Genomic DNA, 26904 nt, shown 5'->3' on the forward strand with positions numbered 1-26904 from the left:
CGGAGCCACCTTCGGCCGAAGGGCATTGGACCTGGAGAGACCCGGGGGCTGACAGGAATGTCTACTCTTGTAATTCCCAGGGGCTAGAAGGCAGGAAGCCAAGGAAGACAGGATCTCAAAGGCTCCCTGCCCCCGTTCATTCCTATCTGGGATTTCCTTTTCGCAAAAAGAGCAATTGTCTGGCGTGGTAAAGATGCTCAATCGAGCTGTGAGGTGCAAACCCTTGCAGTGTACCCAGAGCATCCCCTTCTTCCTAGTCCCTCAGAGACATAGGCATATGCTACGAGTGCGGCGGGGCCCGGGGTTCCGAAGGAACTTGTTCCAAATCGAACAGGCTCATCTTTTCCCCTCTTTGGTCTGCCCCTTTCCTTCCTGACCCTCTATCCGGATCGTTGGACACCCCCTGGCGCACCTATGTGGTTCCAGCTTCACACACTCCCTGGGAGGCACAGTCTAAAACCAAACGTGAGCGCACAAAGAACACAATACTAATGAGCAGATGCGCAGATGCTGACTTCTCTAAAGCTTCCATAGGGCTTTTCCAGCACTCCTCGCGGAGTCAGGGGCTGAAGATGGGTGGGAAGATCTAAGGAAGGGTGGCGGCGATCACGTGGTGGCAGCTTGCCCCACTCCGTTTCCACCTTTGCCCTCTGCCTGTTTCCAAAGACCCCTCCAGCCGCTGGAGTTGTTGTCAGGAATTAGGAGCCCCTATGTTCCATTCACCTCATGGAAAAGCTAGATCCCCCTTTTCCAGTAGTTGTGGGTGGAGACAGAGCTGGAGGATGAGGAGGAGGAAAAGCTGGAGTGGAAGCTGCAGAAGGAGAAGGAGAAGGAGCACGCAGAGAGGAGGGGGGCGGAAGCGGTGGAGAGTGAGAGAAAAGTTTTCACTCTTTGTCACTCTTGAATTGGGGGCGGAGGTAAAAAAAAAAAAAAAAAAAAAAGGCCTCACTGTGGGAAGCTATAAAAAGCAAAGAGGACGCGGGAGAGAGCAGAGAGAGAGAAAGGGGGAGCCCGCGGGGAGCGTAGCGCAAGTCCGCTCACTAGGCATCGCTGCGCTGGCAGCGGTTCGCTGTCTCCTGTGAGTCAGGGGACAACGCTTCGGGGCAACTGTGAGTGCGCGTGTGGGGGACCTCGGTTCTCTTCAGATTTCGAGGATTCGGTCCGGGGACGTCTCCTGATCCCCTACTAAAGCGCCTGCTAACTTGGAAAAGGAGTATTGTGTCCTGCAAAGTTTGACACATAAAGGATAGGAAAAGAGAGGAGAGAAAAGCAACTGAGTTGAAGGAGAAGGAGCTGGTGCGGGCCACCCGATCAATTAAGAGGAGAATTAAACCGCCGAGATCCCGGCGGGACCAAGGAGGTGCGGGGCAAGAAGCAACGGAAGCGGTGCGATCCACAGGGCTGGGTTTTCTTGCACCTTGGGTCACGCCTCCTTGGCGAGAAAGCGCCTCGCCTTTGATTGCTTCCAGTTATTGCAGAACTTCCTGCCCTGGTGGAAAAGCGGGTCTCGCTTGGGTTCCGCTAATTTCTGTCCTGAGGCGTGAGACTGAGTTCATAGGGTCCTGGGTCCCCGAACCAGGAAGGGTTGAGGGAACACAATCTGCAAGCCCCCGCGCCCCGAGTGAGGGGCCCCGTGTTGGGGTCCTCCCTCCCTTTGCATTCCCACCCCTCCGAGCTTTGCGTCTTCCTGGGGACCCCCTCGCCGGGAGATGGCCGCGTTGATGCGGTGCAAGGATTCGTCCCGCTGCCTGCTCCTACTGGCCGCGGTGCTGATGGTGGAGAGCTCACAGATCGGCAGTTCGCGGGCCAAACTCAACTCCATCAAGTCCTCTCTGGGCGGGGAGACGCCTGCTCAGGCCGCCAATCGATCTGCGGGCATATACCAAGGACTGGCATTCGGCGGCAGTAAGAAGGGCAAAAACCTGGGGCAGGTAGGAAAACCCCCAAACACATTCTTCAGACAGAAAAGGCAGGGGCCAGCTCTCTTGGGCTAGCAGTTTGCCATTGCATCCCGCAACATTCGGAGCGTGGCCCCAGATATAGAGAACAGGCGGCTGGGGAGGGATTCCCCGAACAGGGTCTGCGTGGGCGGGGGGTGTCTGGGTGGCTGCTGGTCCTGCACTGCACGGAGTGAACGGGTTAGGATTCCGTCTCAGCTTTGCTCTGGGGCGTGGGCACGTATCAAGATCTAGGGCTTTCCTGTGGAGAAAGTGGTCAGGATGGTCCTTCCATTTAACACTGTGATGCAACTGATGAAGATGTTAATAGCATTTAACCTATACCACCTAATAACGTGCCAGGCACAGTTTTAAGCGTTTTACATATTCACTCATTTAATCTTCACAACTCTGTGAGCTAGATGCTGTTGCTTTCCCATTCTGCTAATGAAGTAATTGAGGCACGGATTGATTAACGATTTGCCCAAGGCACACAGCTAGTATAAGTGGCAGAGCGGAATTTCAGTCTAGACATTGAGATACCGGGCGTTTAACCATTATATTTTACAATCCGGAGGGGACATTACTCCTTTTCAGGGTCTCCTTCCCTCCCAACCACTTTCTCTCTTCAAAGAAGTAAGGTAACAGACAAAACAACTCCAATAGACGCGCATTTCTCACTCACGCAGAATTGTACATAAATCACCCGGAAGGAAGCAAAATGATGAGATGACAATGACAGCGTCGTAGGCGCCAGCGATACAGCAGGACACTGAAGGCGTTTTTGAGAGAGGGAATTTTCCGCAGGCGCCTCTGTCTCTGTCACACAGACAGATAGATTGAAAGCCACTTGCAAACAGTTATACAAATAGACACACACAGAGACGAGCCCGCACACTCGGTACCAACTATGGCTGGCGCGCTGTGGCCAGGAGAGGGGGCTCTGTGGGCACTGAGAATCATGACAGCTCCCCCTTCCGCTCCTTTTGTGGGAAGCCAAAACTGAGAAAGCCAGTTTGCCAATGGCACAGGCACCTCGCACAGCACAAGTGTCAACCCCTGGCGGCGGCCCACGCCCCAAAGATCCGCGTTTCCTAGGAGCCGACTGATGCTGCGGTTTTGCGCGCTCTCGGTGTCCTCCGCCGCCCCTGGCCACAGCGCAGCCAGCCGGGTGAAGGTTGGTTGAGAGGGCCAAGACAGTCTGGGATGGACAGAGAGACAAGACCCGGGCTTGGACCCTACTGCCCTCTCACGGGGACAATTTTGCAGTCTTGCTAGTTTTGCAGTTCCGGAACTATTCCCAGAGCTTTGAAATGTGAACCATTTCAGCTATCCTTTCAAGGGATTACAAAATCCGCAATCAGATTTTTTTTAAGGTCTCAGGAAAAGTAAGAAAGTACATATACGTTCAGGCAAACATAACCGTTGCACATCCTCACACACGTGCACATGCCTACGCGCTTATGTGACCACTTTCATTCGCTTTTTCTCTCCTGAGAGACACCCCATGATTTTCAATAGCAATGGTCCTAACAGTTTCTTAGAAGTCTGTCATGAAATGGAACAGGGATTAGAAAGACTGGGTGCTCTCAATCCAAATCATGACTCCTCTAATGCTACTGACTTCAAATTTCATGTTCCCAGTTGAAGAAAGCTTAATGTGTAGTTCCCCCAAGGACACAGGGAAGGAAATAGTCCTGAGGTTCCTTTCCATTATAATCTATGTATTTTCTGGGAATTTTTGTAAAGAGCTTTTTGTTTCTGTCCCACTGTTGGGCCCACACACCTGATATTCCTCTGTCAGAAAATCAGTTACATGCGTCTTTTCATTAGCCTTAGTGTTACACAGGGGAGACTGAGGGATGCATCCCAGAACCTAGCTGCTTCTTTGGGTTTTAATACTGTATCTGTATATAAATCAGTATAAAATATGTTTTTATGGTGCTACCTCTCCAAAGAGGTACTTAATTATGCTTCTTAAAGAGTTTGAAAGTCTACTTACATCGCCTTAAATTGAGAATTTATTTATTTATTTCACAAATGAGTTGAATTTCTTATATGCCTTTCATAACATAGCAGTTCTATGGAATATATTTTATCATATTTACTTAACTGGAATCCTAGATTGTTAAAATTTGATATTAGGCTTGTGAAAAAAGTGTTAACATATTCAAGATAAAGGTAAAACAAAATAAAATACTGGGTTGAATAGCAGGAGGCTAGCTGGCAAATGTGAAATTTTTATTTTGAGTATTCTTCTTTAACGAATGATCTAAAGTATATACTGTTATGAAGAAACAAATAGTAAAATATTTTCTCTTTGAAGTAAAAAGAATAATTCTTTGGATACTTATGAGTCTCTTTATCTTTTTTTACTCTATAGTTATGTGTTCACCAACATTCTTAGTATTATTATTTTCAGAAATGAAATGGAAATTAGAAAGGCTATTACAGGGAAGATGTTATTTCCTTTTGTAGAGAAAAACTCTAGAATAGAAATGTAGCTGAGCTGAATTTTTAGGCATCACAATAGTAAAATATGATTGAAAATATTGGAACTAATGTGTCAACTAATCAAATTAGCTAATCATATAGTATCATCCTAAGACCTAATAAGTTTGATTCCCCCAATTCCCTTTATACTTGACAGATGATGTTGAAATATATTCCTTTCAGGGATACAGGAGGAAGAAGCTCTAGGATGTAGCTTCAAGTAGGCAGATTGGAAACTTAGTCCTTGGTGTTCTTTCTCTTAAATGGATGTTGAAAATAGCCTATTTTAATTTTTCAAGATAGAGAATTAAATATTGCCATTGCAGAAGAAATTCTTGAATAAATGTAGTAATTCATTAATCTACAAAAGTGAAAATGAGACTATATGAGCTCTAAAGTTTTATTGAAAGTTGGCTGATTTCACATAAACATTCTTATTTACAGGAATTCTACTTGTTCCATAGGCAAGGTGGATTATTTGTAATATCACTTCTAGAAAATGTGCCTTTGAATTTTAGAAAAGATTTAGAGAGAGAAAATCCACTGTTCTCCAGAGGTGTTACATTTCTCAATTTAAGGTTTGCTTTCAAAGACACAGTATGATTTATGATGGAAACTGACATAGGAAATTGAGAGTGACATTATTCAGATGATTGATACAGAATTAGCAAAAAATGAACTGCTGAATTATTCGCATCAATGTTTTAATTTGCCTTTTCATTTGCAGCTATTGCTAATAAGTACTGCATGTATGTACTATATATGTATACAGGCTAAATTAAGTTTCAGACTGTTACTAATATATTTACATAATATATAAATATTTATGCATTTTAATATATATGTCAATTTCTAAGGAGACTGTTTCAGATGTTCTAAATTAAAAGTAATTTCAAACGAAATCTTCGATATCATGTGAATAAATATATTTTGATGAAGTATGCCATTTCTCGATACTACCTCTAAAGTTTGAGGTGTTGACTTTTATGGACCACCTTCAAAACAAATTTTAAAAACGCAAACTATGAAAAAATCAAGCTTTGCAATTCACATATTTTTCTGTGTGAATGAAAAACCTTTGGATTTGTGTTTGTAATAGCTTATTTTATTCTTCTCGTTTTGTCTTTTTGAGACGGGCAGATGAATTTAATTTGAATGCAATGCAGTAGCATTTGGCAATTCTTTTAAAAGTGACTAGAATAGTGATATTTATAGTTGTATTTTAAATGTAGATAAACTTTCTTATCTGTGTTTCTAAAAAGAAGCTACGGTTTAACATAAATTCAGATTCTACGATTTTCTAATATGACTTGGACACTTCAAGGATAGTGGTTTGGATAAAGTTATGTTGTGAGAAAAGAATTCTTGAAATTCATTGAAGGAGAAGCTTGAACAAGTTGACTAAAGAGCACTAATATGTGTAGATTGCATTTTCTTTAATGAAAGTATGCTATATCTGTATGCACAAACATTCATGAAAATGCTCACTGAAATAAACTATATACTCTATTTTCGGTAAGTGATCTCTTCACTTTCTGAAATTATCCATGACTTTTTTTTCTAACCCTAGCCCAATTTTCTGAGTTGTTGTGTTAGGACAAACATAAAGCACAAAGAAGTAAATAATCTGATAGCCTCTCTGGACATTGACTAACACTAAACATAATCAGGAAAGCAAATCATTTTTATGATTAAATTTTAAAAAATAAAGGAATTTGAAATAATCCACATTAACGTCCCTTTCCTCTCATCACGAATTATAGAAAATTGATAGTTGATACAAGTGGAAAGTTAGCTCGTGAATAGCAAGAAAAGTATTTTAATGATAATCTAATATGAACATCCATCATTTTATTTTTGTGTTAGACTAGAGAGCGCAAGAGGACAAAGTTACTCAAACTTACTCCAGCTGTCACTCTGACCCTGTCATAATCTTCTTGAATATTCTTCTCCAATACAAGCTTTTGCACCCTCTTCTCCTTTCCAAGATATTTGGAAACTTAAAATTTTAAGATTAGGTAAGGCAATGTCATAGAACTATAGCTAGTATATTCTGATCGAGGAAAATATTGGCTCTTCTTCATTTCCTTACAAAATTGCTTTAAATGTACATTAAAATAATCGGTTACATTTTAGAAGAAATTTATAATAGTTAACATATTTACCGTCTTAGACTCAGTCTCTAATGGCTGTTTGTTCTTTAGTATTGAGTTAACAGCAAACTCAATTACAATCTTATTTCTGCCTGTGACTTTCTGACGGCCCGTTGGAGTTGTTTTACTTCCTTATGCCTCTAGTCACTTGTGCTCATTTATAACAAGGAGATAAACCTGTTTTAAATTATTTATCTGCTTGTTCAAAAGGTTTATGTGATATTTGTGTCTGCCTGAGCCCCTTAGTATGTCCTTTTTTTAACAATCCAAAAGCATAAACCAAAAGGAAGTAAGGCTAATCATAATTGCTAGACATATTGCATTATGTAGCATAGCTTTAAGATTACACAGAAAGAGTTAATACAGAATGCATAAGAAAAATTTAGTATTACTATTTAAGGTAAGCAAAGGTCAATTTTCTCTTCCTCCTCTGTCCACTCTTGACAGGAACTACAGCAGAATAACATATTTTTCTCTAACTGTTGTGTTAGGACAAACATAAAGCATTCTTTCAAAGAAGTCAGTCGATATAACATTTTGTAGGTTCTTTTCTTTGTAATGGCAAATTGAATCAAAGAAAACTTTAAGGCAGAATGATTTCAATATCCTGTTTAATTTTTTTTAACAGAAGTAATTAGTTTACGTATCACTAACAACAGAATTGCTACTCTAACATGTGTTCCACAACTCCTGAATCTGTACAACAGATTATATTTTGGGAACCTTAATAATAGTTTAGATTTTTGTATGTGCTTTAAATATAAATTCAGAAATAAAATCAGCAAAAATACAAAAGTAGTAAATTTTTAAAAAATGTTACTTATCTTTTTCCACAGAGTCAAAAGGGACAAATGGACATCAGATATCCTTTTAAATACTTTGCAGTATCTAATTTAAAACAAAACAATCTGAAGCAAAAAAGAAGAAATCTACAATTTTAAAAAATCAATGAGCAAATAAGTACATTAAATGACAAAACAAATAAAAATACCACAATTAGGGAAAATGACTTCTCAAAGTGGTAGATCTGTCCAAGCCTTTCCCAAGAGACATTAGATCTTCATGTCATACTTTCTCATCTGGAATAAGATTGTTCTTTCTTCAGGGAAATAGAAGAAGTGAGTGATCTTCGGGTATATTATTTCCTTAAACTAGCTTGCAAGAACTTATGGCATGCAATACGTTATAATAAGGGGTGCCATTAATTGATTATTCACTCTGTGCCAGGCATGAAACTAAATCCTCAATTGCATTAACTCTTTTGATCCTCTAGGCAGCCTTTTGAAGCAAATCCTAGTATCATCCTTATTTTTATAAATGATGAAATTTTAATAAATAATAAACACATTCCTGAGACATAGAGAGGTTATACAATGTGTACAAGTCACACCACTGTAAACGGAGAAAGCTAAAGTTCAAACCTAAGCAACCTAATATTAGAACCCATATATTAGACCACCTGCTTATGCTGCTACAATATGCTGTTTATTCTGAATTTAAGAGAGAACATGAACCCTTACTCTTCTCTCTCTATACTTGAGTGACATGGGTATAACTCCAATTTCATTAAAAGTCACAACAAAATCCAAACTCCCTGTTGCTCCCAGCTGCTACTCTCAGAAGTCTAAAGTATGTTAGTACTTCATGTATACTAAGGCAGGCACCATAGCAATACATTATTTTCATCTCTGCCTCTACTTGCCCCCCTGCCCCCCCCCCACATACCCCTACCTTTCTTCTACTCTTTCCCATTAAAGTATAAATTATAGTGTCACCCCAAGTAGAAAGTAGATTCTGTTGCATAAAGCTTATTCTCTCTTCTTTCTTCACACCCAGCAACAAACTCCCCTGTCCTCGTCTTCCTCAATCTGAATGTCTCTACGTGACGGAGAAGCACAGGCTTTCCCAATGGTTTCTCTGCAATGGCTTTGTTTGTTTGGCTGACGTGTCTTACATCCTGATCAGATGGGGGAAATTCTCTAAATTTAGTCTTGTATTGCTTTTGCTTTTTCCTTACCTTTGACCCCTTCTAGCTGCCGTTCAGATAATCAGATGATCTGTATCAGCATCACAGCACTACAATTTCAAACAGGTTTTAAATTCCACTCACCACTGATTAGTTTAATGGGTTTGGAAAAATCACTTAATCTCTCTAGTCTTTCCTTTTTTTTAAGCATACCCATAAAATAGGGATAACAATAACAACAACAACCATAAGAGTAATAATGCTTAACTTACTGGGCAATGGTGAGGATCACATGAGATAATATATATGAAAAAAACTTTGAAGAATAAGAAAGTGCACTTAGTTATTGTGCTGATGTCATTATTACCACTGCCATTACAGAAAAAAGTAAAGGCAAATGCTCATGCACCAAATAAGAAGTGGCCTCTTAATCTTCCCCATCAAGTTGGGCAGGGGTGACTAAACTAATGCATGTGATGTACAAGAAGGAAACAAATGAACTCAATTACTCTGAGACTAAGAATTATAAAGCAAAACAAGACAAAATAAACATACACATGCACATGATGTCACATTTCTACTATTTAATGTTTACATTAAGAGAGATGATAAGTCAGTGTTGTCTTGTAGAAAATAAGCAAACTGGCAAATAATTAAGTAATTAGTGGAACTGTGGAAAGAGTATGGAAACAATGGTACCTCAGCTGTTAAAAATACAATCATAATAGGTGGAGGTCATAAGCAAGACAATATTAGTTGTTTAACCACAAGAACCAAAATAATTGAACAGCATATTAGTCTGCTTCTAAAAGTATTAATTTGATGTTTTTCAAAGTGAGATAGCCCCTGCACAGACAAGATTTTTGACACTTTCTACATAGTGTATTGGCCAAGACAGCTTGCTAGGATTTTGGAAGGCTGACAACCTTTGTTGAGTGTCAGCTGTCTCTTCCAGGAGGACTCAGAAACTGGGAATTCATTGTTTCCATATCATTTTCTTTCTTTTTTTTTTCATTTTGAGATTTTTGGTGATTTAGGTAAATTAAAATATTTTAGTAATGTTAAATTAAGAGTGAAATACATTTCATGGAAGCATGTGATAAATTTCATTTAACATATTGGAAACAAACTGCCAGTAAATGTTTCTATCTGGCAATGGACTAAAAAATCTTCATCCAAATGAGAGGCAGAGGGAAGAATTATCGTTTAATATCACCTGAAATTACAATCACATTCAAATAATGGTTTTCACGTTCTATTTCCTCTCAATCCTTTGAAATTTGGAGCAACAGGTATTGTGTTAGTCTTCTGAAATCCGGAGTCTTTTTTCCCCATTAACCATGCTCTGTACTCTCGGCAGCCTTGTCTAGTCCTTACGCCTAATTTATTTTTTGCATGTTTACTATTATGGTATTTTTGTTTTCTTCTCCGGTTCATTCCTCTTTATTTGCTTCACTTATTTCTCTACAATTATGTACCTATAAATGTCAGCATTTCCTCCAGCTCGCTCAACAGTTCTCTTTTCTTTCTGTTCCACTTTCTCTTCTTTACTGACATTATTTTCCTTTTTGGAATCACCTGCCACACATGCAGCTGTCTACTTTTAGCTTTATAAAATTTTAAGCACCATTTCTTGCTCAACTGTTTTGGAAATCCTGCCAGAAAGAACAGCAACCACAGCAGAAAAACCCTTGATAACAAAAATTACACCTTTTCTGTTAACCTCATATTTTCTGGAGTCCGGCAACCAAGTCTTCATGATTTCTCATAGTTATCAAAAAAGCCTGTACATTAATTAAAGCTATAACAATCAAGTCTGATTGCTGAAAATTCATTCTGTGCTCTGGTCTGTTTCATCACTCACGGGTGCCGAAAGAATGCTATGTAGGTTCTTACCAAAACAGGTGCTTTTTGTTTCTTTAACCCTACATAATTTAATATTTGGAGTTTAAATAGACTTCCATTTTTTTTTCTCTGTGATGGATTTGTTAAAGAAACTCATGTCCGATTAAAATGTGCAAATAACTATGACTTAAGCTCATAAAATGTTAATATAATATGCACAAATATTTTAAACAGTATATATTTATCTTTATATCTTGAATTATGTACTAAAGAGTTTTTTGCTACTTTTCATAAATAATATTTTATTAATTTTCAGTGTGAAAAACCTTCTTAACATTTACTTTCAACCCGATAAGGCTCTTTCAAAATGTTTGAATATTTTAATAGCCAAGTAAAAGGATTCTTCAAATGTGCTTAAATATTATCATTAAAGATAGAGAGTTTTATAGAAAGGACCAAAAGAAACTTTATTATCTAAAAGTTTCAAGAACTTATACAGCAGACTAAAGCAGGACACAGAACTGGATGACACATTGGGAATTGCCTAATTTAACTTGCTCATTTTACGCATGAGGAAATCTGATTAAGAGATGTTTCATGATCTGCCCAATGTACTATAATCAATGCCTGTGACAAAGAAATTCTCACTGGAACTTGCATCCTCTGACTTCTAATATAAACATTTCAAACAATCAGAAGCAATGCTTTCTCTTAAATCTTGAATAAGAAAGCTCTGTGGAAGAATTACATTCAGTTGCCTTGAGTTGATTAACTACCTAGTGGGAGATAAATTATACGTAGACTTTTTTCAGCTCTAAGTTTGTGTAGGTCAAAATGTATTATCAAAGTTTACAATGTCACGATGACAGCTGTGTCAATCAGTTTTAAACAAAATTAATGAAAGGAAGTGGCTTCGACTGTGTTGTCATTGCTCACTTTTTCAGTCCTGACACTTTAAAGACATGGTTAGCAAGAAGCCTGGCTGGAAAGTCTGCACAGCAATGGCAGGAGCACACAAAAGAAGGGACAAAAGTGGTGGTGGGGCTGCTAAGAATGCAGGCTGCTTGTCCTTTGTCCAAGTGCCAACTAGGATAGAGGCCAATGGCTTTTAAACTTTTCTGACAGAGAAATAAATATATTTTACATTGTGATTCTGTATCCCCCCTTCTCTACTCACACTCCTAAAAAAATGTTTCCAAAATAAACTCTCTTACAGTAGGTAATGCAGTATGACCTTTCAATTTTAGTCCTTTTCTTCTCTTCTGCTGTGTGCTATTCTATCAGTCTGTTCTATCTTTAAAAAAAATTTTTTTTTAATGTAAATCATTATTCATTGAATTGATTCGAATACCACCAACCCATTAGACTACTGCCCTTCCCTGGCAGAGAACTTGGGGCACTGTGCTTGGAGATCAGCAGGGTGTTAGGAAGACACTGTCTCAGAATCAACTCCAGTGAGGGGTGCTGGAAGCAGCCTGAGCTTCATGTAGAGAAGTATCCATCTTCCCAGTCCTCTCCCAGTTTCCCTTCTTCAACCTCATGTGGACCTCTGACTTAGAGGGATGGACCTCTTTGCCTGGGGATATGCTTAACCTCTTCCTCTCTCTCCACTTCAGGAGTAAGTGAGCCATAACAATGAAACATTTGATACTCTGATGCTTCATACATGATTAATCTGTCTCTGTTACCCATGTTCCATCTGGGTATATGCCTTGTGCACTATCACACTTTCATTTCTAAGAACATACTGTTGAAGGTGGTTACAATTTCTGCATGGGACAGCTGGTGAGCCTGAAAGAACGTTGGATATCAATTTAGAAGAAAACCTTGTTAGCCTATATTTTAAAAATATGCACGACCTCAAAGAAATTGTCTAACACCTTTAAGCCTTAGTTTTTTCATCAGTAAAATGGTTGTCATAATAGTAAGTCCTTTCTCCATCCCTTTGCAAAGCATAAAACACTACTTATTTGCCTCAACATCATTAGAGGTTATTTTATGAAAAAGAAATTTAAGACCATGCCACCCTGAATTTATAAAGTGCAAATCTGAATTAAGCAGTTAGAATCAACCAGAGAATAATTTATAATTTTGGAATCATGAATTTGGTTTCTGTTTTGATGGATTACTTTTTTAAAATATGGGTGGAGAGATTGAAAGTAGAAGTTTTTTTGTTTGCTTTTTTCCTTTTGTCTATTTGTTTTGATTTTGTTGGATTTGTTTTAAAAATTAGTATCAGTAGTCATACTTTCATATTTCTGGTAAGAACTTAGTTTTTTGTTCTTGCAGGCAGGCTACAAACAGCTTTCTTGCCTGCTGTTAGAATATCCTGTCTATTCAAGAAGAGCCCTATGTCTTTATTTTTTTCTGTCATGCCTGGGATGTGCTACTATTTGCATATGTTCAAAACACCTTGAAAGGCTTGATAAGAGTCTCAATAATAGATATCAGTACATTTTTAAGGTTCTGAAACTAAGCTTTAGGGTCATATTTTGGACACATTATAGGTTATAGGCTTCAGAATAGACAAAGTTCAGAGAAATAACCAATTGTAAAGCCAGCTTGTATTGGTGCAAACCACACAGATTAGGACAAAGGAAATATATTTTGTCAAAAACTTTTTAAAGAAGAAAGTGAGTGTTTTTCAAAGCTGTTGAAAACACATTATTATATTGTTACACAAGCATCAATGTAATAGGTCCATTTATTCATATTATATGTGCAGGAATCTCAGAGTGGTAACAATAAATATACATATAATAATATAAGGGTAAAATTTGTGTTCGGAGAACTAGTGTGATTCTTTTTCAATTATTGTTAATAGGTGTTATTGGTTTTTTAGAGTAGTTTTAGTTTCGAAAAATAGTTGTACCAAAAGTATAGTAAGTTTTCATAAACTCCCTTACCTCCTTCTTTCCCTAGCTTCCGCTATGATTTGTAGTTTGCATTAGTGTGGTAAATTTGTTACAACTGATGAGTTAATGTTGATACATTATGATTAATAAAACCCATACACAAGGGCTCACTCTTTGTGTTGTGCATTCTGTAGGTTTTGCTAAATGTATAATGACATTTATCCATAATTATAGTATCACACAGAATAGTTTCACTGTCCTAAAAATCCTTTGTGTTCCACCTATTTACCCATTCCTCCTCTCTAATGCCTGATATTCATTGATCTTTGTACTGTGTCTAGTTTTGTCTCATCCAGGATGTCATGCAGTTGTAATCATACCATATGTAGCCATTTCAGATTGGCTTCTTTCACTTAGTAGTATATATTTAAGATTCTTCCATGTCTTTTCACATTGATTGTTTTATTTTTATAAGCTAAAATTGTTTTCCAAAATAAATGAAAACTCTTAATTTTATCCAGCTCTGAGTGTACTCTTTGACTTCCAGTTTACTCAATATGTGAGCAAAAGTAATTAATTATATAAACATGATTATTACTCTTTAATAACATGAAGAAAAGTTGAAGATTATACTCTATGGAAAAATTGCAAAGAGGGAGAAATTGAAGTTTGATTTTTTTTGCCTTCATAAATGACTTGCTGTTCCCTGAGAAGGTCTGATTCTAACTTTGTAATTAATTACAATAACTTTGTAATTTTCAAATCACTTAAGAAATATTAGTGAGAAGAGGCAGGCTCACAGGGAAGTAGAAGTATGGGGAGAAATAACTAAGTTGGAGTGTAGGAATCGGCGGTGACCTCAGCATGGATTTGTGGAGAGGTGTCAGTAAAGTGGACAAGAACTTACTACAGGTAGGGCAGAGCAACAGAAACTGTGCTGAAATATATCAAACTAAGACGTTTGATAAAGATGCAAGTTTAAAATATTGTCATAGATTTTGTAATCAAGCATGCTTAAACATTATTTTCCATATTAGTCACCACAGAGAACTCATTCCTTTGATATTTTTATGTAGTACGTTCTTTAGAAATTGATTTTAGAAGTAGCTTACATGTTTGTTTATTTTAGGCCATGACTTTAGGGCCATGAAAACATCATACATATTGATTAACACACCACGTTCAAAATACTTGGCTCTGAGTGGCTTTTTGTTGTTTCCAGGAATAAAGTACCCCATAGAAGGTGAGAATGTCAAATGAATGTATTGTTTCTCCAAATAAGTTTTTGAAGCTCTAATAAACATTCTGAGTCAAGGATTAAGCATTATGATTATAATTGTAAACCTTTCAGTGTCAATTGCTTTAAGGTGGAAAACCCTCAGCTGGGTTTAGAAAGTCTTAAAATTTAAAATATAATGGAATATTATTTTATAATCTGGTCTTTTCCATTAGAAGAACGTGGTCAAAATTCATGTAATATGCTTATTATTTCCAACAGAATCATGGTGTTCCAGAAGCAGTTAATGAACCTAGGTCAGTGGTATGTTCTCCACCCCAAACCCATGCTTTTTCTGAAAGAGGAGGCAGGAACAAATCATACTCAGTGCAATTCCCAAGAGTCCAGTCTGGTGGCACATGTTACTTCATGTGCAACTTAGTTAAAATGTGTGCACAGAGACACACACACACACACACACACACACAAAGCCTGTCAAAAATTATTTTTAAAATGAGTTCAATTGTTTTAGATTCCACATGTAAGTGAAAACATGCATTATTTGTCTTTCTGTGCATGGCTTGATTTAATTATTCTACACTGTATTTAATAATCATAATATTACTTGTACCCATAGATTTATACAATTCTAAATTGTCAATTTACAATAAATTTGTTTTTAATTTTAAAAAATTATTTTTTTAAAAAATGCAAACCCATCCTATTAAAATTAAGAGGAAAGACTAAACTTCTTAACCCCATAAAAATGTTCTTGCAGTTGTTCAGATTAATACAATGCTTCCACAGCACTCTTTGGAAATCCTTGTAAATTTCTTGTTTGCTTATTTGCCCTGCTGCTATCTTCCCAACACTTTTCAGGAGGAAATGGCTTTTTAACAAGAAAAATCCTCTTGAAATTACATTTCTAAGTAGGTCCTGGACACAGCATCTGCAATGCATTGTAACATTTTTGGTCTTTTTTAAAATTCTCACTGTGAAAAGCATAAGTGGCCAATACTCAGGTCTTCTGCCACAGCCATCCCAGTGACTGACTACAAATTGAATTGAAGTGTGTACTGTGAATTTTCTTGTTAGAAAATGAAAGCTTTCAACACAAAAAAAGAAACCATATTTGATGGCCTGAACCTTACAAAATTAAGACCTAAAAATATAACCCTCTTTTTTAGTAGAAATCAATAAAAATTAGTGTAGCTCAACCTCACCACTAATTTTTTTTTAAACGTCCACCTCTGGGAGAGTCAGACACTAACAAAGAAGATGCTCTAATGCTGGGACCAAGATGTTCTGGATATTCAAGGACTATTTCAAATATCTTAGGAAAACAGCCAAAGCACTGAACACATAATTCATGACAAATCCATGCTATTGGAATTAAGAATTGTACACTCAGTGAAGTTTCAATAGCAAACATTATAGTGATATTTAATGTAAGGTATTGAGGGAGTGATATTCTGTAGTTAAGATGCATGGAAAGGAAAGAAAGAACATAACTGACTACTGCCTTTAACACAATGATGAACAAAATCAATTAGGATAAATAGACCAACTTCCAAATCATAGTCATTATCTGTGGATAATGCAGTCTGACATTAAATATGGTATCAGTATACTACTCTAGTATATTCCTAGCAATATCTTACATACAGCATTAGTGTGACTAGATGTTTGAGAAATACATTCTTGTTTCTGGAAGATAGTGACAGCTAACATTTGTGGAGCACTTACTTTATACCAAGAATTTTATGTTGCCTCACTTAACCTTCCCTAAACCCTGTAAGCTTCTGTTATGTGCAGAGCACTCAGTAACTCTTTGAAGGAGGTAATCAAGCAGGAAGGATGATGCCAGGAAAGTGACCATATAGGTTTTTGGCAAGCTCAGTATTTGGTATCTGTGATCCCATGTGACTCAGTTTCAAACTCAGAATTATTTGATTAAAATTTTAATATAGGACAGTGTTGCCTCGTTAAGTGAGAAGACCACTTGAATTTTGTTTTTGTTTTTGTTTTTCTAAAAGTGAATGAGATTGGTTTTTTCCCAAGTTGGAGTTCTATTTTGTTTTGTTTTAGGAGGTTCACATCTCTATACAGCTGTGCCCATAAACTCTGGCAACGTTGTTGAAGTTCTTATCTTCTCATCTCTGAGAAAATCCAGAATGACCATAATATTCAAGGGGAGCAGGTTGTAAATCTCTCTTCAAAGCAAAAAACAAACAAACAACAAAAACAACTAAAAACCACCACCAATAAAAAATAACATTTTAAATACCTGATATCTACTAGTAGTTACTGAAAGGTAGCAGATTGCAAAACAAGGACTTAAAGATAGTTGGCAGGAAATTCAGGTCCCCAAATTGCAAGACTGTGAGTTTATATTTTTTTAGATTTCAGTTTTAGTAGGAAAAAAGATAGGCAGTTAATACTAATTATTCAATAGAGTTCGTATTGTCCACTGTGTTTCCTTTGACCAGATTTTCAATGATTAGGACAAGGTATGGGTCAAATATTGCATCATGTTTTAGAAGGGCTAGGAAAGAGAGATATTCCCTTGTTGGTCTGATTGTCACAAACCCAGCAACCCATAGAGCATTTTTGGAATGTGCACATGTTTAACACCTGGAATTATAGTCATACTTCATCCGTCACCAGAATGAAAAGCCAACGGCCGAGTAAACGAGAATTTCTGAGGCAATTCTTCTGGAGCTAGCAATATACCCTACTTGTCATCTCTCAGATATGAGCCTTTAATCCCCTCTTCCTAAAATTGTTTATTTTAAAATAAGAGAAAGGCTAGGGATGTTACAACTGAGTTCTGAGCTTTCTCTTTTAAGAATCTAATCCTTCAAACCCATCTTCAGCAAAGAAACTGGCATTCCATGTGCTGAGCAGATGATGTTCTGCAGCTCTGGCCAGCCCAAATGTACAGCTGGGCCGGTCTGGCACACAGGTGTTCTAATTTGGGCCTTCTTGAAATTCTGACACCACACTCTCCTCCATTGGGAGGTATGACTTGGCTATGCTATTTTCTAGTGACAACAGATACACTGACTTAACAAAAACAGCTCCAGCTGAGGTGATAACATAACCCTCTGGCTCAGATTGAGCTCAGATCGAGGGTGTATGGTGTGTTCTAAGAGTCTGGGCCAACTTTTTGATTTTGATTTCCTCTTTTATATTGTGTATTGTCATTCACGTTTCCTCCCTTCACCTCTCAGAATTTTGGGTACTTCTAAGAAGGGCGGGAACATCCCTTGATGGGAAAAATGCTAGAGTAATCAAACAAAGCTAAAAATTTGTACTGAAATGGCTGTTTTTCAATCGTTGGTAAATATTGAGCAACCACATTCCAAAGTTAAGTAGTCTGCAAGCATTTAAAAATGAGAAAAACTGGCAAATGTATTAAACTTTTCATAGCATTTGACAAAACTACTGTAAAAGTAAAAGGAGATTTCAAAAATATAGGCGATAAAGAAGAAATGTCATTGCTGTTCCTTCTGCATAATCTTTTATAGAATCATTTCAGTCTCACCAAAAATATTTCTCAGTGCAGAGCCCAGATGTTTTGAAGTTTTTTTTTTTCAAGAAAGCAATATTTAAGAACTTTTCCATTCCTTTCCATCTTAGTAACAGCTGCTTCTAACAACTGCTTATAATAAGCATGGCAAAATAGGAAAAATAATAGTGGAAATGAATGAGGAAAGTAGATTGTATCACAGTTTAGAGCTTTATATTGTGTCATTACTTTGTCTCTGATTCTTTCTCTCTAATAAAAACACAATTTTTAAAATTGTCTCAATAAGTAAAACCCACTCATCTTCACTCAAGTGTGCCTTAAAAAATCAATGGGCTCTGCCTTTAAACAGCTATAATTGCTAAGCTCAAGAGGAAACTAAAAAATTATTATCCAGAAGGGATTTTATCCCATTGCATTAAGATAACTTCAACCTTTGCCATTAACCTAAAATGAATCATATATTGAAGAGATATTCTGATTTTCAAAGAGGAAGCTTTGTTCTACAGAATGGTGAGCTTGATATTGATTCTGGACTACATTATAGAATGGATGATAAAGTTAAATACTTAGGGAAATAGAGACACCTAAGAAACAACATAGGTTTACTCAGAATGAGTTATGACAAACTAATTTCATTTATTTAACATGGGGACTGGTATGAGTATGACATTTCGTCCTCACCATCTCTAGTCACTCCTTTTGTGACTTCATGGTCTTCCAGCTTTAAATGCCACTATATGCCAATGACTCTCATATTTCTATCTGTAGGCAAAATGCCTCTCTTGAACTACACATTAATATATTCAAGTGCCTACTTAACATTTCCACTACTAGATATTTCATATTCAGCACATCCAAATCCCATCTTTTCCCTTTCCCAAACCTGCTGCACCCATGGTTTTCTCCATCTCTATTGATGGTAAATCTGGTTTTCCAATTGCTCTACCAAAAGCCTTGGATTCATCCATAACTTTTCTCTTTCCCTTATACCCATATTCAGACCATTAAGAAAGCCCTTTAGCTCTATCTTCAAAACACATCCTTAGATCCAAAAAGTATCTTTATAAAAGTATGATAGTACCTTCCAGAAAAATAGCTAAAAACAGTAAAAACAAATTAAATACTAGAATAAAAGTTGCTCACCAAAAAATAATCTAGGAATTTAAATTAGGCTGAATAGGATATATACAGGACAGAGCAGGCCTTTCTAAGAAAGTAGATTTATACAAACATGAGAAATATCTTTATTTTGTAGTCTAGGGTTTGTTTTTCTCTGTCTACATTTAGAACATTAAAAAGAATTGATATTCTAGAAACAAATTAAATAATCAAGTCTGTCACTGCCAGGGCAGGGAAAATTACCAAGTAGCATTTGTTAAACTTGCTCTATAACAATAGAAAACTTTTATTTTCCACACGTTAACTGTGTTTTCTTCATGTCTTTAATTTTTTAAAAGTTTTCTTCTATGTTATGGTACACATATAGCAAACAGTGGATGCTAAGCAAACAAGGAGAATGACTTTTTAGATTTTCCACGGTGTTCTCTAATGCTGTTCAGGTAAGATGGCGACTTAGCTCCCCAGACTCAGACTTTCAAATAACTTTGCTCTAATTTGACTCTTTGGAAGAGCAGGCCTTATTTGTTGCTTAAGGTTAAGAAAAATTATATCACACAAGAGGTGTTATGACAATGTTACCACACCACTTATCATATGTTCCAATTTTTATCATAAGTATTGAAATTTGCTCTTTTAATTTTCACTCCCATTACCAATATTCTTTATCAGAGTGGTACATAGACATTTGAGGGAAATTGTATTTTGTTTTAGCAAATAAAGTCATCTGCTTTTGCCTAAATTTCAGGTCATTCTGTGACCCCATTAACAGAAATTAGTATTCATGTATTAAGAGAGATGAAAAGTACAATTATTTAACTGACATTGTGGTATTCACAAATTAACCAACAAAACAGATTAGAGAGCCTAGATATAGATTGAGACATAGATCATTGAGGGAAAAAGGAGCTATTTAAAAAGTCATGCTGGAAAACATTGGGTAACAATGTGGGAAAAAGTGGTATTTGAACACTATGTTACTACATGCAAAAATTAATTTCCAATGGATTAGTGTTTTAAAGGTAAGAATACTAGTTTATCCAATGTACTATGAAGAAAATAGAAAACAGGCCATTAATTGGGGGATGTATGTAGTGCCTGTAGTCAACCTAAATCCCATATGCCTAAAGATTCCTGTTTAGAATATACACAAAATCCTATAAATCAATAAGGAGTTACCATAGAGATAAACAATCCAGTAAAAATGGGTAAAATACATGAAGAGGCACTTGACAGAAAAGCAAAATAATGGCTAATAAGTATTTTTGTATAGGGCCTCGATCTTATTAGTAGCAAAGAGAATGCAAATTAAGATACTGATCTTCCCTTTTATGACATTAGATTATCAAAACTTAAGAATATTAACAATACCAAGTGTATAGGTACCTTTGTGAAACTTTAACATTATGGTTCATGGGGGTGTAATTACGGCAATCACTTGGCAATATCTTATAATTCTGGATATTCATATACATTATGATCTTGAAATTCTATTTCTAAGAATATAACCCACAGAAATGTTTGAGCACATGCACAAGAAGATATGTGTAAAATGGACCATAGAACCACTGCTTGTCATATCAAAAGACAAGAAACAACCCAAATGTTCATCATCAAGATAATGTATATATAAATTAGGGTAGATTAACACCAGGGATCTACAGTCAGAAATAAACATGAATGGATATTTGAAATACAATGGCTACTGATAGAAGACTGCGTATGTGTGTTTGTGTGTGTGTGTGTGTGTGTGTGTGAGTAGAACCTATTTTTAATTTTGTTTATAATTGACTGAGACATAATTGTACATGTTTATGAGGTACAGTGTGATGTTTCAATACATGTGAACATTGTAAAACGATCAAATCAGGGCATTTAGCATATCCATCACCTCAAACTTTTATCATTTATTTGTGGGGATAACTTTTAAATCCTCTTTTCTAGCTATCCTGAAATATACTATACATTGTTATTAGCTATAGTTGATTTTCTATGTAATAGAACACCATAACATATTCTTCCTATCTAACTGTAACTTTTTACCCCATGACCCGCCCCTCCCCATCCCTCTCCCTGCTCCCCTCCCTTCTTAGTCTCTGGTAAACACTACTGTAGTCTATAATTCTATGAGATCAACTTTTTTAGATCCTACATATGAGTGAAATAATGCAGTATTTGTCTTTCTTTGCATGGCTTATTTTACTTAACATAATGTCCTTCAGGTTTATCTGTGTTGCTGCAAATGACAGGATTTCATTCCTTTATAGAGCTCAATAGTATTCTATTGTGTATATATGCCACATTTTCTTTATTCATTCATTTGTTGATGGACTTTTAGGTTGATTCCATCTCTTGACTATTGTAAATCATGCTACAATAAACATGAGAGTGCAGGTATCTCTTTGACATGTGGATTTCAATTCTTTTGGCTATGTACTCAGAAATGGAATTGCTGTATCATGTCATAGTTCTATTGCTAATTTTGTGAGGGAACTCCATACTGTTTGTTATAATGGCTGCATTAATTTTCATTCCCACCAACAGTGTATGAGTTCCACTTTCTCCACATCCTTGCTGGTATTTGTTATTTTGTCTTTTTGATAATAGCCATTCTCCGCATTTCTCTGATGATTACTGATGTTTAGCATTTTGTCATATAATATCTCTTCTTTGGAAAAATGTCTATTAAGGTCTTTTGCCCATTTTTAAATGAGATTATTTGCTTTTTGCTAGGGAGTGGCTTGAGTTCCTTATATATTCTAAATATCAATCCCTTGTCAGATGCGTAGTTTGCATGTATTTTATCCCATTTTGTAGATTTCCTCTCTGCTCTCCCCATTGTTTCTTTTTCTGTGTTGAAGCTTTTTAGTTTGTTGCAATCCCATGTGTCTATTTTTGCTTTTGTTGCCTGTGCTTTTGAGGCCCTATCTAAAAATTTATTTCCCAGGCCAATGTCATAAAACATTTCTCCTGCACTTTTTCCTGGTGGTTTTATAATTTCAGGTGTAACTGAATTAAGTAGTTAATCCATTTTAAGTTGATTTTTATATATGTGAGAGACAGTCTAATTTCATTCTTTTACATGTGTATATCCAGTTTTCCCAGCACCATTTATTAAAGAGACTGTCCTTTCCCTAATGTGTGTTCTTGGTACGTTTACTGAAAATTAACTGGTTGTAAATGTGTAGATTTATTTCTGGGTTCTCTATTTTGTTCCATTGGTTTATGTGTCTGTTTTTATGCCAATACTATGCTGTTTTGTTTACCATAACTTTGTAATGTATTTTGAAGTCAGGTATTAATAGTATGATGCCTACAGATTTGTTCTTTTTGCTCAAGAGTGCGTTGTCTATTCAGGATCGTTTGTGGTTCTATACAAGTTTTAGGATCGTTTCCTCTATTTCTGTATATCATCTATTTTTTAAACAAATTACCCAAACAAGCAAAGAAAAGATAAATAATATGAAGGATAGTGGTAATTTTGGAGGGAGTCAAGGAATTGGGATAGGGGAGGTACACTAAATAGAGGCAAATTATTGGTATTGTTATAGTTCTTGGGTTGGATGTTGGGTTCACTCTTGTGGTTGATAATCTAAAGATGTTTAAATATATTTTGCATTTATAAAATATACTTAAAATATTGAAAAATATATAAAATATATTGAGAGATAATATAAAAGAAAAGATCTGAGAATCTTTGTCTAACTTGGGGAATTTCCATTCAGGTAAGATACCTGCAGATGGGAGTCAAGAGAGAGGCAGATATCTCTGAGCACATCCTCTGAAAAGTGTTATTTTAGAAGTACTTTATAGAGAGCATATGTTGCAATATCATAATAAACAGTATTAGAGAAAATTTTATAAAAGTAGAACTTGGACCTTAGAGAATACAGTTAAAGCTTTTACAAGTTTCCTCTAAGAATAATGACAAAATCCTTTCCCATTCTCACACTTCCCCACCTTCTGGAATATTAACTTGATATATGAAATAGTATATTCTTCTGTTACTCACCATCTTTGAAAACATCCTATTTTGAGTAGTTTCCACCTAACTTAGACACATTTTTCTTTTAGAAAAGCATTCATGGCTCCCAGAAACCATCCCTTCTGCAAAACATATCTCCATCCTATTGCTGTGACTTCCTAGGAAATTGGAGAGAGATGAAATTGCTTTTAATGAGTGAGGAGAATAAAGAATCATAAAGTCTCAACACAGATAAATATTGATGAAATGTATTTTAATCATACTTCCAAAAAACTGTTGCTGAATTTTTCTACTGTGAATGTTCTTTAATCTATTTGTTTCTGAGCCTTCTTACTTATAAAGTAAGTGATGGGTCTTAAGCTGTAATAAAACAGGTTTAAATTTCTTTAAAATCTGTGTTTAAACTTTTCCTTCAGCAATATTATGTACATGGGATATGAGATCTCTCAGCACTTTAGCTTTGGATAAATTTGCTTGTAACACATGGAGAGTGTGATTAAAATGATTTTTGTTATTTAAATGGCAAGTTGTATCTAGTTAGTGACTTCCTGTTATAAAGGTAATGGAGGAGGTGCTGCTACTCTTTAGGAGCAAAATAGAAATTTACTTTTACTAATATATTGAGATAAAAAATTGTCTTATGCTAGTGATTCTTCAAGTTTGACCAGGACTCTTTTGAGAAGTCTAAAAGGTCAAAACTCTTTTCATTAATAATACTAAGGTGCTATTTGCTTTTTCTCACTGTATTGACATTTGTATTGATGGTGCAAAACACATTGGTTAAAATTGTTGATGCCTTAGCAGAACTCAAACTAGTGACAACAAACTGTATATTGTGTTTTCTACCAACACACTCAAATAAAATTACACACACACACGAACACACACACACACACACTCAGACAAAGATATATGTCAATTCCCCTTAGGAATGTCCATGATGAAGCAGCAAATATTATTTTATTACATGTTGACTCTCGAATACACGTATTTTATTTATTTATTTTTTTATTAACCATTTACTTTTTTTATTTTATTTATTATTATTTTTATTTTTTATTTTTTTTATTATACTTTAGGTTTTAGGGTACATGTGCACAATGTGCAGGTTTGTTACATATGTATCCATGTGCCATGATGATTTCCTGCACCCATTAACTCGTCATTTAGCATTAGGTATATCTCCTTATGCTGTCCCTCCCCACTCCCCCAACCCCACAACAGTCCCCGGAGTGTGACGTTCCCCTTCCTGTGTCCATGAGTTCTCATTGTTCAATTCCCACCTATGAGTGAGAACATGCAGTGTTTGGTTTTTTGTCCTTGTGATAGTTTACTGAGAATGATGTTTTCCAGTTTCATCCATGTCCCTACAAAGGACATGAACTCATCATTTTTTATGGCTGCATAGTATTCCATGGTGTATATGTGCCACATTTTCTTAATCCAGTCTATCGTGGTTGGACATTTGGGTTGGTTCCAAGTCTTTGCTATTGTGAATAGTGCCGCAATAAACATACGTGTGCATGTGTCTTTATAGCAGCATGATTTATAGTCCTTTGGGTATATACCCGGTAATGGGATGGCTGGGTCAAATGGTATTTCTAGTTCTAGATCCCTGAGGAATCGCCACACTGACTTCCACAATGGTTGAACTAGTTTACAGTCCCACCAACAGTGTAAAAGTGTTCCTATTTCTCCACATCCTCTCCAGCACCTGTTGTTTCCTGACTTTTTAATGATGGCCATTCTAACTAGTGTGAGATGGTATCTCACTGTGGTTTTGATTTGCATTTCTCTGCTGGCCAGTGATGATGAGCATTTCTTCATGTGTTTTTTGGCTGCATAAATGTCTTCTTTTGAGAAGTGTCTGTTCATGTCCTTCACCCACTTTTTGATGGGGTTGTTTGTTTTTTTCTTGTAAATTTGTTTGAGTTCATTGTAGACTCTGGATATTAGCCCTTTGTCAGATGGGTAGGTTGCAAAAATTTTCTCCCATTCTGTAGGTTGCCTGTTCACTCTGATGGTAGTTTCTTTTGCTGTGCAGAAGCTCTTTAGTTTAATTAGATCCCATTTGTCAATTTTGGCGTATTTTGTATGATGAATGCAGAGTATGTGTAAAACACTTTTGCTTTTGCTGCATACCAAAATATAATTGTGCAATACTTGAGCTGCAAGCTGGACTGACAGCAATTTTTCACTATTTTTTACCTAAAAAGAATGACTGACAAACAAGGTATGGTTAATTATACTGAGTTGTTTAGCAAGAATATTTTCAGAAATGAACAAAGTGAATCTGCCGCTTTAGGAAAATCAAGTCATAATATTTTTTGCCATGATAAGCTTTGAGCTTTCTAGGTCCACAGAATTCTATGAACCCACATTTTCTAAATGAACAATGAACGATATTACAAAATCACAGTGCAAAGTAGACCCAAAGAGTTTGATTGTCACAGAGTATATGGTGTTCATCAATGTGGTTTCAGATTCCATATTGCAACTAAATTTTAAGAAACTACCATCTGTCAAGTTTTGTTGTAGTTATCAAAGAAGACTATTCATAATTATATGAAAAAGCTATTAAAATACTCCTCCCCTTTCAAACTACATATCTGTGTGAAGTCAGATCAAAACATCCACCAAAAAAATTCACATTGCAAGAGACTGGATGCAGAAGCAGATAAGAGTATCCAGCTGTCTTCTATTAAGTGAGACATTAAAGAGATTTTTTAAAATGTAAAACAATGCCATCATGCTTCACTCTACTTTCATTCTTGAAAATTGTTTTTAATTAAAATATATTATTTATATTAATATCTATGGGTTTTAAATGAATTAATAATTTTTTATTTTTATTTTCTAATATGGTAACTATTGATAGATAGAACAAATATAAACAAAAGCACTTTGGGGACCTCAGTGCTTTTTAAGACTGACAGTGTCCTTAGATCAATAGCTTGAGAACAATTTCCTTAGGCAAATTATTATTCTTTCTTTTCCAGTGGTTAGTGGCAAAGTAAATAAAAATTTTCAGGAGTTTCAGGACGTTACAGAAGTAAAACGAAGGCAACTTGATCCCTTTTTTTTTAGTTTGGTGTTCCAGTTTCTGAGACTTGACGCTTCTTACTAAAGTTGGACCACATACTTATTCTCTTAATCTTTATTGTGAATCTTTTATGCAACAAGTATTGTCTAGAAGTAGGAATGCAGAAAACAGAATATATGTCCCTGTCCTCTCTTAGAAGAATTATTTAAATATTGGATTTAGCTTAAACTGATAACAGTGAAACATTACATGAAAACAGCAATGTATACTTAGTAGATTATTTCAACTTAGAAAATAGGAATAGAATTATTATCTATTTTATTACCTAAAGACTTCATTCTTAGCTGTCCTAATAGGGGGTTAAAGCCATACTTTAAAAGGGAATCACTGGACACTTTATAGTTTTAAGTTGATGAGGCTTCAACCAAGAATCATGCTTATAATTTAAATAAAAGCACATACTATGAGTATAAATATCATATTATTACTTGTTTCCTACTTTGGGGGAGGGCAGCCTACTGGTAGGTCAATCAAATCACTCATTTACGTGAAAGGAAAAAACCCACAATTTTTTTTAAGTGTAAAAAACAGCTAATGTAAGGCTATGAAGTGATGGTAAACTTCACAGATGGAAAAATGCTTTGGGATCCCTAGAGGAAAATAAATTCTTTTGAAGTATAAATTTGAGGAATTGAGGCACAGTCACCTGGGGCCAAATTCTTATTCTCTGTAATTCGAGCAGAATTCCCGCAGAATTACAGAG

The 26904-nt window shown here is 36.1% G+C and overlaps 1 protein-coding gene across 1 annotated transcript in view; it reads left to right on the forward strand.

Annotated features, from left to right (window-relative positions):
- The first annotated feature begins 987 nt into the window (after positions 1-987).
- Positions 988-26904, forward strand: part of DKK2 (dickkopf WNT signaling pathway inhibitor 2) — a 113405-nt gene continuing 87488 nt past the window's right edge. The window contains exon 1 of the mRNA XM_055296812.2: positions 988-1931. Within this exon, the coding sequence (XP_055152787.1) occupies positions 1710-1931 (222 nt within the window). The 5' untranslated portion in view covers positions 988-1709. The remainder of the gene's footprint in view (positions 1932-26904) is intronic.

This window comes from Symphalangus syndactylus, chromosome 10 (assembly GCF_028878055.3).
Source record: "Symphalangus syndactylus isolate Jambi chromosome 10, NHGRI_mSymSyn1-v2.1_pri, whole genome shotgun sequence".
NCBI lineage: Eukaryota > Metazoa > Chordata > Mammalia > Primates > Hylobatidae > Symphalangus > Symphalangus syndactylus.